This window comes from Hevea brasiliensis, chromosome 11, assembly GCF_030052815.1.
Source record: "Hevea brasiliensis isolate MT/VB/25A 57/8 chromosome 11, ASM3005281v1, whole genome shotgun sequence".
Classification (NCBI taxonomy): domain Eukaryota; kingdom Viridiplantae; phylum Streptophyta; class Magnoliopsida; order Malpighiales; family Euphorbiaceae; genus Hevea; species Hevea brasiliensis.
The window spans coordinates 2,415,665-2,428,490 of record NC_079503.1 but is presented as its reverse complement, the minus strand read 5'-3'; the positions used below and the strand labels follow the sequence as shown (position 1 = coordinate 2,428,490).

General features: G+C 36.3%; 2 protein-coding genes across 9 annotated transcripts; one reads left to right on the top strand and one right to left on the bottom strand.

The window, feature by feature from the left end:
- Positions 1-805: 805 nt before the first annotated feature.
- On the bottom strand, positions 806-3,073 carry LOC110637296 (uncharacterized). Of its 7 annotated transcripts, none has more exons than XR_009141268.1 (7): positions 2,924-3,064; positions 2,480-2,522; positions 2,278-2,360; positions 1,869-1,931; positions 1,597-1,784; positions 1,419-1,496; positions 806-1,082 (listed from the first exon to the last, which is right to left on the bottom strand). XR_009141268.1 is itself a non-coding variant. In XM_058129654.1 (7 exons), exons 1-5 carry the CDS (start codon positions 2,949-2,951, stop codon positions 1,683-1,685), a joined length of 324 nt encoding a protein of 107 aa, XP_057985637.1. In that variant the 5' UTR covers positions 2,952-3,058; the 3' UTR covers positions 806-1,082; positions 1,419-1,496; positions 1,597-1,682. The 7 variants fall into 7 exon arrangements, 2 of the variants coding, with proteins under 2 accessions (XP_057985637.1, XP_057985636.1); XR_009141267.1 differs by lacking the exon at positions 2,924-3,064 and adding an exon at positions 2,708-2,850 and having other exon boundaries at positions 2,278-2,365; XR_009141266.1 differs by lacking the exon at positions 2,924-3,064 and adding an exon at positions 2,708-2,850.
- Positions 3,074-3,287: 214 nt separating this feature from the next.
- On the top strand, positions 3,288-11,650 carry LOC110637301 (carbon catabolite repressor protein 4 homolog 6). Of its 2 annotated transcripts, none has more exons than XM_021787334.2 (15): positions 3,288-3,433; positions 3,527-3,920; positions 4,107-4,273; positions 4,398-4,463; positions 5,131-5,183; positions 5,999-6,080; positions 6,182-6,228; positions 6,403-6,484; positions 7,689-7,778; positions 7,898-7,930; positions 8,017-8,123; positions 8,222-9,266; positions 10,145-10,230; positions 10,666-10,750; positions 11,260-11,650. In XM_021787334.2, the coding sequence occupies exons 1-15, from the start codon at positions 3,356-3,358 to the stop codon at positions 11,320-11,322; spliced, it is 2,478 nt and encodes an 825-aa protein (XP_021643026.2). In that variant the 5' UTR covers positions 3,288-3,355; the 3' UTR covers positions 11,323-11,650. The 2 variants fall into 2 exon arrangements, with proteins under 2 accessions (XP_021643026.2, XP_021643024.2); XM_021787332.2 differs by having other exon boundaries at positions 6,179-6,228.
- Positions 11,651-12,826: the final 1,176 nt, after the last annotated feature.

The following is a 12,826-nucleotide window of genomic DNA, read 5'->3' as shown; positions in this document are numbered from 1 at the left end:
AGCAAAATCAGGTTTTGTTCTTCTAATTTTCCTACTAAAACAAATAACGAAAAATATTTTTATGATGGAAAATATTTTTTTTATATAAGTTATTTTTTATGAAATAAACAAAGTTTTATTTTATTTTCAATTTTTTTATCTAAATTAACCTATAAATTCCAATTTAATGAAACTTAATTTAAAAATTAAAAATTTTAAATTAAAATTTTTGATTTTTTTATCTAAATTAAAAGTAAGAAAATTAATTTCTTAATTTTTAGGTTAAATTGAAAGTTTAATATTTTTTTATTTTTATATTTTTGTACTAAATTGAGTTTAAATTTAAAATTTTAAATTAAGTTAAAAAATAAAAGTTAAAAAAATTAGTTAAATTAAGTATTTTATTAAATACAATAGTAAAATTGAATATTAAGCCTTTTTATTACTATTTATTACTATAAGGATCTATTATTTTGAGGGTCAAGGAATCCCAAAATGTTTGTTGGTCATTGACATCTGATACAGCTTGAAATTATATTTGCTAATGATGACAAGCTTAAATTGTTCGATTCTACCATTGATAGAAAATTTGTTATGCACCGTATGCCATCCTTGGCTGCTAGCGTGGGTATTGTGTAAAACTGAGCTTGTTCTGGAAGATGGAGCATTGCCCTTCAATAATTGTTGCACAAGCAATTATTCCAGAATTTCAGAGCTTGTGTATGGAGCAAGCAAGTTTGCCTTGCTTTATATGAATACACGAAAATATTGACTATAAAAATCAGATTCTGTGAGGTGCAAGAGAAACCACCAGAAGAAACCAATGAGAAGCAAATACTGATCCCTTTCCCTTAAGAATAATATATACAGCTTTCATTTACAACAATCAGTTGAGCTCAGCACAACATCAGTTTATTACAATATGTACACAATTCTGAGGTCGAATAAGCAAACAATGAAATTCTTCAACATGACTGCAAGTAGTTCATCATCTCATTCCCATCTGCATTTGCAATTTAGTAGGCTAGACCACCCACAAAAGCATCTCCATCGTTTAAAAGAGACTCTGTCAGCCAATAACCATCCCATGAACCACCAACTCTCTGCAATAACAGCCACACGTCAATGTATTAGCATGGCAAGTGCAGTAATTTTGAGTCTGCAGGTGTGAAAAACAAGCTTCCTACATGCTATTGTTGAAATAAAAATGATCAAAAGAAACCATAATGTTCAAAAATCCATACAATATTTTGAGTGAACAGCTAGCTAGATTTAAAAAAGATGATCTAAGTCAACAAATTTGATCCCCTCGTACCTTTGAGTAAATAGTATAGAGCTTACTCGCTTAACAATCCTAACTAATGACCAGCCTGGAATGAAGCATGGCTCATTTTATCTACATATGTGAGACTATAATCTCAAACAAAGGATGTGATTACCTGAACCATGGTAAATTGAAATATTTCTTCTTCCTCTGGGCGATTTCCTCGTATCCAAACTCGCTGCTTGAATTGATTCTGTTCCACAATAATAAAAATGTCAAACATTGTTAATTTGGAGAGAAGGAAATCCTGTTCCATATGAGAGGAGTTAAAGACTCGTAAAGTCGCAACTTACAGAAAGTATGTCTAGACATGATGCACGCATCAACTGGTGAGCTCACTTGAAATTAGAACATCATTTAGTTACTAAACACTGAAAATTCAAAGCTCTTTCACCAACAAACTGCTTAGGATTTTGCTCTCTCTATGCCCAAGCAAAACACGGTAGGTTGAATGGTGAAAAATCCGCCTAAATCCTTCAAACTGCAATAATGATTGCAACTGAGAGATGTAAGAAATATGGCATTCAATGAAAAAGAAAAGGTAAAATCATCTAAATTCACTGACCTTTCCCAAATCAAAGAAGGGTCCAAAATAGGTTGACCTCTCAAATGGGTCGAACCCTGCAAACTGTCATGGCAACAGACAACAGCAGTTACAATTTTCTCAATATTCGCTCTCTCTCTCACACTCATATACATGTAAAGCCACAACAAGCACAAATGACAGTTTTTTTTTTTTTTTTTCCTTTTTAAGCTCTCCGTCATCTCCGCTCTCTCAATTTTCTCTCTACCATTTTCCACTGCTGACTACTCACTCAGGCATTGGAGGACCTCACCACCACCTGGAGCAGTCCTGATCTCCCCAACTAAAGGAATCAATAGAGGCCATCTTTTGACATCATCAGGAACTCGAACACAAAAGAGGGAAAAAAAAAAATAATAAAGAAGCTTCACGGACTGGGATTAAGAGTTACCTTGAACATAACCTCCATTCCATAATCTGGATGTGGTTGATCATTGTACTTCAATGAGCTGGTACTGCACGGCTTCCTCTTTACTAAACTACAACGAAAATTTAACAAAGAAGGACATACCATACATTATTTAAAATAAAAAAATAATAAAAAAAAAAAGACTTCAAGTGCTAATTTGCATGGTCAGAATTCAGAAAGTTACATTTGGCCTTGGGCCAAAAGGTCTCTTCCTACGAGATTCAAGCCTGCAATGCAAAAGACACTAGTACAACATCAAACAAGGAATTGCATTTCATAAACAAATTCCCTCGAATTAATTCCTTTTTTATCTTTTTCTCCAAATAATTTCTCTGCCCATTTGACAATCAACAAAGCAAAAAGATCATGTTTTCCACTCTACAACACCAAAAAATTTGGTCAAAATTATCACCTGATTACAAAATTGCTTGCTGAATCTCAAGCAACCCAAGATATAAGTAATTTCATAACATTAACGATAGTTGCATATAAAATGGGTCATAAAGTTCAACAAATATTTGAATTTTACAGGAACCGATGAGGTAAAAACAGACGTGATCGTCTGATCGAGCTATGAGCAATCAACTTTAAGAATTTCCAACGAGAATCTGATAGCCAATTAGCGTACGAATTAGCCGAGAGAAAATCAGGAACATCGACGGACCCTCTGAATCAAGAGCCGACTGAGAAGGCCGCCGGTTTGTTGTCTCCCTTGAAGGGCTTGGATTTGGATAAGAGAGACGGAGACCGTGGAGTTGATAGAGAAGAACAGAACGACATCGTTTCCTAACTCCAAACAATCTTCACAGTTACCCCGCTGTGTGGGAGTTTCGTGTCCATGTACGTCTGTAATATGGAAAGTACCAGAAAGAAGTTTGATAGGAGTATCTTGTTTGTTGTGAACTGTCCGATGATATTTTATGGACATCGTACGGTGGAAATGTAGAAAAACCTACTCTGTAAATACTTAATTTCTTTTAACGGCACGTCGTTCAACTGAACAGAAACAATTCAACATGCATCGCCTATCACCCTTCTTGCAAAGCCGAACTCACTGTAGATGAAGCGCTCTGCGGCTCCTCTTCAATTCCTCGCCGCTGCGGCCACCGACACTTCTGCCATGTCTTCTCGCTCTTCTGTACTCTCTCTCTCTCTCTCTCTCTTCCTCCAATTATTTGTATAAGACTAGCCATGTGTACTGGTGTAGTAAGTTTGACGGCTTCTGGTGCAGTATCGAGGAGGTAGAAACCAATGGGGAAGATACTTTTCCGACATGCCGAACAGCGGCGGAAGAGACCAGCAAGTTGTGACCGGAGACTCGCACTTCCAGTCAGTTCGGGAAGCCAATTTAGGTATCCGTCAAGCAGGAGGTGGAAGTATCAATCCACGACCGCGACCTTACAATCAAAGCCAGCGGCTTCCTCGACCTCCGCGTTACAATCCAAATCAACACTTTCGACAATCTCCACCATTCGTTCAGAATCAGAATCATCAGTTCCGTCAAGCTTCGCCGTTTCATCCGAATCAACCTTTTCGACCTCCTCAGCAGTTCCGGGCGCGCCCACCGAAGCCCTTGGATTATCGAGATTGGGAGTATGCAAAAACGGCACCACCTCCTAATTCTGGTAATATACCATTTTGACTTTTATATGGATGTATGTACTTTATGGAGAATTGGAGATTTTTGTGATGGAAATGTTTTATCTTTGTGGAAGATGTATATGGGATTTTGCTTACAAAGCACCTTTTCTTCTGATACTAAGCATGACTGTTGGTTTAATCCTTTTTTGGTTTGTTGGTATGGTTTGCAGAGAAGTTTATTGTTCTTTCCTATAATATACTGGCTGACTATCTTGCTATTAACCATCGGAGCAAACTTTACTTTCACATTCCTCGCCATATGTTAGACTGGGAGTGGAGAAAAAGAAATATACTTTTTGAGCTTGACTTATGGTCTGCTGATATATTGTGCTTTCAGGTTTTTTACCGTTCTCTTTGTTTGAGTTTCATACATAGCCAAAGCAAATGTGTTTACTTTGTCTGCCTCATATCAACTCTTCATTGCTCTTGAAATGGTGTTTGACTGGGCATACCATTTTCAGGAGGTTGATAAATTTCAGGATTTAGAAGAACAGTTGAAGATACGGGGATACAGTGGCATTTGGAAGGTCTGTTTTGAAAAGCCACTGATTCCTCTCTCTATATTTGCATTTGATAACGCTCTGTTTTAGTTGTCAGTACACACTTCACAAATTTTCTCATTCTAATATTGATAAGGCCACAACTTGAAGTGAAAGTAAGAATTGAAATTGAAAGACATTGATGATCTAACTTAACTGAGGCCCTAAGGTAGCAGATTTGAGATTCCCATGCTCTGTCTAAAGCCATTGTTCAATAGCCATCTTCAAAGTGATGATTCTATTTAAATTGTTTTAATTTACTAGGAGTCTGTGTGCATGCACATGCTTGTATTGTGTCATTCCTGTATTTCTCAAACAATAATGCTCATAATTTTCCATTCTTTGTGACAATGTCAATGAAGCTGGAAAAATGTGTGTTATTTTTTGTTGCAATATGTATATTTGGGTGAGCTTGCATGAAAATGAGCATATATAGTTAATCTTGATGGTTTGTACACTCTACACTCTCATATGCAACAAGTTAGTCTCCTTTTCTATAAAAATGCCATGGCCTGGGAAGTTGAATTAGAGGTTGGCCAAACCGTTATAGAGCTCTTATTTGATCATCAGAAAAGAAATAAATAAATAAATAAAAAGATGTTGCCCGTCTTTTCCAGTGGATAAAAAGAGTTTATAATGTTCCTATTTGGTATAGATGCGAACTGGCAATGCGGTTGATGGTTGTGCAATGTTTTGGAGAACATCAAGGTAAAAGAACACCTACAGTTTTTTATGGCCCTTTATCTGGTTCTCATTTATGATGCTGCATGGAGATTAATAGTTACATTTGTTACCATAGAATGTTTATTGTTCAAATAGGCAGTTGGCCACTGTTCTATTTATTGTTGTTGAAATTGCTGCTTTAATGTGTTCTTTTTAAATAAGTAATTCATCCATCTCCACTTTAGCTTCCTTGGAGCTCTTTCTTTCCACATAGATAGTGCACCTATTTTCACAACAATGCATACATAGTCACGCCTCGCAATTTGTATGCCATGAAAGCTCCACAAATTTATGGCACTCTCCTCTAAATTCTCCCTACAACAGAGCAGCCATTCTGTCATTAGGTTTCTCACACACACACACACACACTTGATTCTATGCTTTTTGAATGATAGTCCATGGGCAGCCAATGGCAGCATATCTTCCAGGGAGAGCAACATTTTGAAGAAATTCAGAGTTGATTATCTCTTGAATATGGATTAGTCTTAAGTCTTTAGTTTGTGTACCTTAACCAATATCTTGATGGACCCTATTTCCACCTGATTTCTTTGTGGTAATTCAGTTCAAATTTGGATTTTGGCTCATAAGTTGCAGGAGGTGTGTGTGATAAAAATTCATCTGTTGATTTTTCCCCCCTTTGCTGCTTAATTTTGCTCTTTAACTTTCTCTGTCTTGTTCTTCTTTTTTAAGTTTTGGAAAAAAAAAGATATTTTATTATTCATGTTGGTCTTATAAGATATGGAATCAAGCAAATATTTGTTAATGGAGTCTAAAACTTCAATTGACTACATCCATGTTAGATTCAAGTTGCTGTATGAAGAATCTATTGAGTTCAATAAGCTTGGACTTCGGGATAATGTCTGTCAGATATGTGTGCTAGAGGTACATAGTCATCATATTGTAGAAACTTAGAGTCATCAATCTTCTGTGCATGTGGCTTGATGCCAATGATTTTTTTTTTTTTTTTTTTGGTTTTTCAGCAGTTAACGAGTAAACATTGTAATGCACATTCATTGGCTCAGCCTCCAAGGTACAATTTTTCAGGAATTTTTAGTTGTTTGCCTATTTCCATATACACATATATATTGACATATTGATGTATGTTTAATTCATGTTCATGTATATTTAATTTTTATTCAAATGCAAGATGAATCTTTACCTCATCAGTTAATCCTAAATGAATGCTAGCATTTTGCATTTGCAGTTCAGCAGGTTCTAATAAAGTGATCGTATGTAATATTCATGTGCTTTACAATCCTAAAAGAGGAGAAATTAAGCTTGGTCAGGTATTTACTTTCAATGTGCTAGTATATATAGGCTTTTCTTTAACACTAATCCTTTATTGAATATATTATTATTGAGTTCATTTTTTTAGTTTTATTCCTCTATGGTGTTTATATTGATTGAATTTATCCTCTAATCCAATGGCCCGTCGTATGGCTGTACGGTAAAACTTTTCTTTCAACTTATTGGGAATCTTGCGATCACGAGAGTTTTATGTGATTGTAAGATTTCCAATAAGTTGAAAGGAAAATTTTACTGTGCAGCCATACGACCGGCCATGTTATAGTAAGTGTTGGGCAATGAAGGAGTCGTATATGTCTAAAATGAGAGTTACGGAGATGAGAATGTTAAGGTGAATGAGTGGCCATACTAGACTAGATAAAGTCCGTATTGAGAGTATTAGAGAAAATGTAGGAGTGCTACCAATTGAAGATAAGTTGAGAGAAAGGAGATTGAGGTGGTTTGGTCATGTAAAACGTAGGCATACAGAGGCTCCAGTTAGACAAGTAAAGCAGTTAGACAAGTAAAGCATATTGGGTTAGAGGATAGAAAGAAAAGAAGAGGTAAACCTAAACTGACTTGGAGGAGAGTAGTACAATATGACTTAGAAGCATTACACATTTCTTAGGATTTAACCCAAAATCGTTTAGAGTGGAGAAAGAGAATCCATATAGCCAACTCCAATAATTTTTAGGATAAAGGCTTAGTTGAATTGAATTGAGTTGAGTATACAAATATTTGTAAACACTGTTATGATAATATCATTAGATCGAGAAGTATCTTCCCCATTAGAAGCATCATTCTTTTACTGGACTGGTAATCAGATTGCATTCAGTAAGGAAAAGCTTTATTCTTAACAGAGGATCGATTTAAATGGTTTGGTCATGTCCAACGTAGAGAATCAAATGCCCCAGGCCCCAGTAGGCCACTATGGAAGTGTGATAAGTTAGTAGGGGAAGGGGGAGAACTAAGATGACGTGGAGGGAGTATTATCAAAGGATTTACAAGTTTTGGAAATTGTTGCAGACTTTGTGTTGAACAAAGCTGAATGGTGTAGACGGATCTATGTAGCTAGTTGCTGTTGTTGAATAGAAAACTCTAGTTAGTAGTTTGTTTATAATTCTTAGTTCTTGTTGATTATAATGCAAATCTGAATATATTATGTTTGTGCATAAGTAACATTAGCTAACTTGCCTTTTTGATCAGGTTAGAACATTCCTAGATAAAGCATATGCTGTTTCAAAAACGTGGAATGCACCAGTTGTTCTTTGTGGAGATTTTAACTGTACACCAAAGGTTATAACTACTAGTTTTGCATTTCTTAAATGGCATAAAATTATTCTGTTTTGGTCTTCTGTGACTTGTTGATTTCTGTAATAGTTTATTATGATGCTGACATTGATGCTTTTGCATAGAGTCCATTGTACAATTTTATCTCGGAACAGAAGGTAATTTTTGTTCCTTTTTTTTTTTTTTGGCATATTTGATGTATGAGTACTGTGAATGCACTGTTAGTTTCATTGATATTTTGTAGTTAGATTTGTCTGGAGTTGATCGAGATAAGGTATCAGGACAAGCTTCGGCTGAAATACGTCCTCCAAGGCCATATAACCTAAGTCATATTCCTAATCCCAATCCCAGGTAGGTTTGTACAGTTAAACTGATTTTATGCTAATCTCTTGTGGTTTTTGTTTACACCTCAGATCATTGAAGCTCAAAAAACTCGCCAAATTTTGTAGGACTTATTCTTCCAATAACTCAAACCAGCTGGCTGATTCTCTGTTTGACACACAAAAGCAGAATTATCCGGACAAAAGTGAGGAGAATATTCCTTCTATTAATGATTACTCTCAGCCTCAACATACTAGAACTGTGCTAGATGTGTCTTATATGTCATGCAAATCGGTGCAATTTGGGACTGTGGACAATGCAGTATGTGTTGAAGAGACAAAAGAAACTCAGCAGGATGTTATAGACAGTTGTAAGGAAGGTGCCAAGTCAACTATCTCAGTTTTGATTGATAGCATTGAGGAAAATCTAACTGTATCTCATAGTGAGAGTCAGTTTGCTGATGGTAAAATGAATGAGCAGATTTATAAGTTAAATCCTACATCAGCTTCCCCTGCTCAAGACGCCTATCCAGATAAGAATGAGATGGAACAGACAAAGTCTTCTTCTCTTTCTAGTCAGGGATTGCCATGTGAGCATTCCCACTCTAACATTTATAAAGAAAATAAAGGCACAGACTTCAATAATCTTGCACAATCTCTTAAAGTCTCTCGTCTGGAGAGCTCTGGAAATCTGCCTTCCCAGCCAGTTGTTAATGATGAGAATTGTGACCTTTCAGCCCCCTTTCAAGCCAATATCTCAAGTGTCTCTACAAGCATTTACCATGCAGATAAGAAACTGGATGATGCATCTCGGCAGGAGATAAACAACTTCCAATTGGAAAGCGAAATGATAGGTGAAAGTCGAAGTACATTTTTATCTGCGCTACATAACTCAGAAGATTCCTCAGACATTTGTCGAATCGGACAATCTGATTTGGGTCTCTCCCAGAATGAATTTGCTTCTGATCCAAATGACTCAGAGTTGCATTCACCTATTAATGAAGTTCTTGATGACTTTTCTCTGGACCCAGATTCTGAGGCTGTCAGTGTGGACAGAAATGCATATGATCCATCATTATGGACTCCAATGGAAATGGCAACTGCTACTGGCAATGCAGACAGTATGCTTTTGGAACATCCTTTGAAGCTTAAAAGCACTTATGCAGGAATGGAGGTAAATATCTTGGTATTGTAACTTATTGTAACTTTTCTTCTGCATTTTTTGGAGTAAGAAGAGGTTGGGGAAGGATGGAGAATAAGAGGGAAAAGGATATTTATCTTTATTGATTTCTGCCTGCTTCCTCTTCTTCTTTTTCTTCTTCTTCTTCTTCTTCTTCTTCTTCATCTCCTCTGCCTCCTCTTTTGCAGATTTTAGAGATCATGTGGTTTTGTTTATATATGTATTTATGCCTTTAATACTGTGTGGTTGAGGAGGAAACTGGGGGAAGGCGTAAGAGGGAAGGATATATGTATGTCTATGAAACTGTGTTGCAAGATTTTACATTGTACTGCCTCTTTCTATAAAACTAGTTGTATTTGAAAAGGCTCAAAATTTTAGGAAAATGCATCAAACATTCAAATTCTCTGATAACACTCTTGATGCATGCTTAGTTCATATTACACTTGCCATTCCACCATTGAATCAGTCATGTTTTAAGAGAAACAAGAAATTTGTATGAGATATTAATCTGATGAAGGAATTTATTGATAACTATACTTAAACTTTTTGAAGGGTCTAAATTACTGAAAGAGATGATAAAAAGATGGATTTTTAATGTGGGATAGAGGGGGGGAGTAGAGGAAGGGCAAAATGCAAAAGTTAATAGAAAGATTTTTAGGTGTGGGTACAAATCTGTTAGCTTTTGAATGGATTAGATTTTCTGGGTCCAAGTGGAATGAAAACTTATAACTTTTACTTTGTTATATTTATGCCCAACAAACAAGCTAAATACGGTTCCCTTTCCGCCTTTCCTTCCTCCACTTTTCTTCTTCCAAACAAATGAAGTGTAAAAGAATTCTTAACTAGAACTTTCACATTTATGCTTTTTGCAGGACTGTTCAGGGACAAGAGACTCAAATGGCGAACCATTGGTGACCAGCTACAATAGGTGTTTCTTAGGCACAGTTGACTACATATGGTAAGTTATCTAAGGATTTTACTCTCTCTAATGCAGTTTTCACCTTCTGCAAATCAAATTTATGCTCTTTCTTTTTTTTTTTTTTTTTGAACTCCTTATTTGTACAATATTTTTCTTATGAATTCATGCTGCTGTGTAGTGAGCTCATCTAGTTTGGTAGGTGGGGATGAGAAATTTGAGAATGAATATCTGAATAAAATTGTGCCTGGAGAGGCCAAGGTTGAAAATGTCATAGGAGTGCTTTGAGGGATTTTTGTTTGAATGGGCTACCCTAAATACTCTAGCTCCGTTCTGCTACTTGGCCAAAAAATATAAGAGGGAAAATATCTTTTATTTTGTCTGGATCACTCTGAAAACTTTTTAGACATCTTCAGTTTGATTAAACATCTTTGGGATTAGCTTAGCTGTTGTTGTTGTTGTTGTTGTTGTATCCAGGTGTTCGGAACGTCTCCAGACTATCAGGGTGCTTGCTCCAATACCAAAACATGCTATGCAATGGACACCTGGATTTCCAACAAAGGTATAAAGTTCTCTCATGTATGCGTTTTTGCTCTTTGAAAGGCCTTAATAATGATGGAACTCAGCCATGAATGTTGAAATCAAACTATCATAAGGCTTTTAATTATCAGTTTTAAGTTCCTTTTAGGGGGCTTCCTGAAATATGTGCACCCAATTGAAAATTTTACTATTTTAGTTAATTCTGGAACTCACTATACAATACCCATCATTTTCATAATTAGTTAAGCAGTTTTGTGATTCTTTTGAATTTTATCTATTAGTTAGTGAGCCTAATGAGTTTGTGTTAAAGGCTAACATCGAGTAGAGGATGTGTGTGTGTGTATCCATGTTTCTGTGTTTGGAATTCCATTGAAGCATTACTTACAAACATGGAACTGTGTGGCTGATAGTCAAGTGAATGTCCTTTTTTTTTTTCGAACTGCAAGTGAATGCCTTAAAGCACGATTTTTTTTTTTGTGCAATGCATTGTTCAGTCATCTGAAGGTATGTGTCGCTGGTTGTATTTTTCAGAAATGGGGTAGCGATCATATTGCCTTAGCTTCCGAGTTGGCATTCACAAAAGACAATCAATAATGACATGGAAGTCCAGTAGCACTTTGCAAATCAGAAACAGATTGCAATTTACCTCTTAGCCAATTAGCCTTAATTTCGCCGTTAATTACTCTTGTACAATTCTTTGTATACATTCAAAGCTGAAATTTTGATTTGTTTATCATTTAATTTTTTGCTGAGAGATGCTTGAATGAGATCTATAGCATTTTAAGTTATGGCCTGTACTATACAGTTCATGAGAATTAGTGCGAGAAACTTTTTCTAGTCCATTGAACAATTCTTTGTTGGCATATATTGCTAGAAATTACTAAGCAGTAAAGAATTTAGAATCTGATTTCTTTCTTTTTCATTCCTGTTACGTGTTCTTGCTACTTATGTTGGGGCCTGGGAGGATGGTCTAAAAGAAATCTGACGGTCATGCAGACTACTAGGCAAAAGAACTTTTGTGTTAGTATCAGGAAGCTTCAGCCGATGCCCAGAATTTGAAAATTGTGGCTTGCTACAGGTAGACCTGGCTAGGATCGATTCAGCCCCTGGATTGGGGCAGATCAGTTCAGGTTAAACTCTAAATCAATTCTAGTCAAAGATTCAACAGCCTGAACCCGCCTTGAACCTTAAATGGGGAGGTCACTGTCAGTCCTTTCTTCTTCAAACCTTGATTTGGAATCTGCAGTTGAGTCCGGTGGTATGGTTTTAATACATTAAATCGGATCGGAATCTATTCTGAATCATCTTGTATAGGAACTGGCTGAAACCATCAAGAGCTGGTCTAGTTTTGACTTGTCTTCTTTCTCAATTTTGAATTGCGGGTTGCAATTCAGACCAGACCGGTGCCCGGTCTAGTTTGCATTGAGCGTAGCTACCCAGTTTAAAAAAGGGTTTGGGGAGGGTCCCCACTTCTTTGGTTTGGATTTATGTTATTGGTTAAAGTATGAAGATCTTTTTCCTGTCCTGGCATCCAAATCTGGAAGTTAAAACGGGCACTTGGACAGCTTTCACAATACAGAAGCCAGCAAAATCCTGCAATGGTAGGTTTTATATGAAACGTCCTATTCACATTGAAAACTCTATCTTATAAAACTGGATTAGTGGTTTTGAGTAGGGTGGAGCGTGGACCTAATTCAACGAAACCTACAACCGGAAACAACTCATGCTCATCCCTTGCTCCATATCTATTTTGCTGGGCCATTGCTACTCTTCCTTTTTTCCTCTCTTAATTGCTGCAGTGCTGCACCATCCCTGTTTTTGTCAGTGGAGGGCCATGAAATTTAAGCAAACATTTAACCAACAAAGTCAAAGATATGTCCTGACTGAGGAGGGGCCGTGACTGATGTGTCCAGCTGCTGTAATGGCCCAACATAAAATGGTTCAACATTCTTGGTTAAGCCTTGTCAGGGCTTTGCCATCGGAATAGTGAATAGGGATTCAGATGGAAAATTCAAGCCCATTCCTTTATAATAAATTTTTTATACAAGTAAATTACTATTTAATAATTATATTTTAATAAACGTAATTATTTACTTTC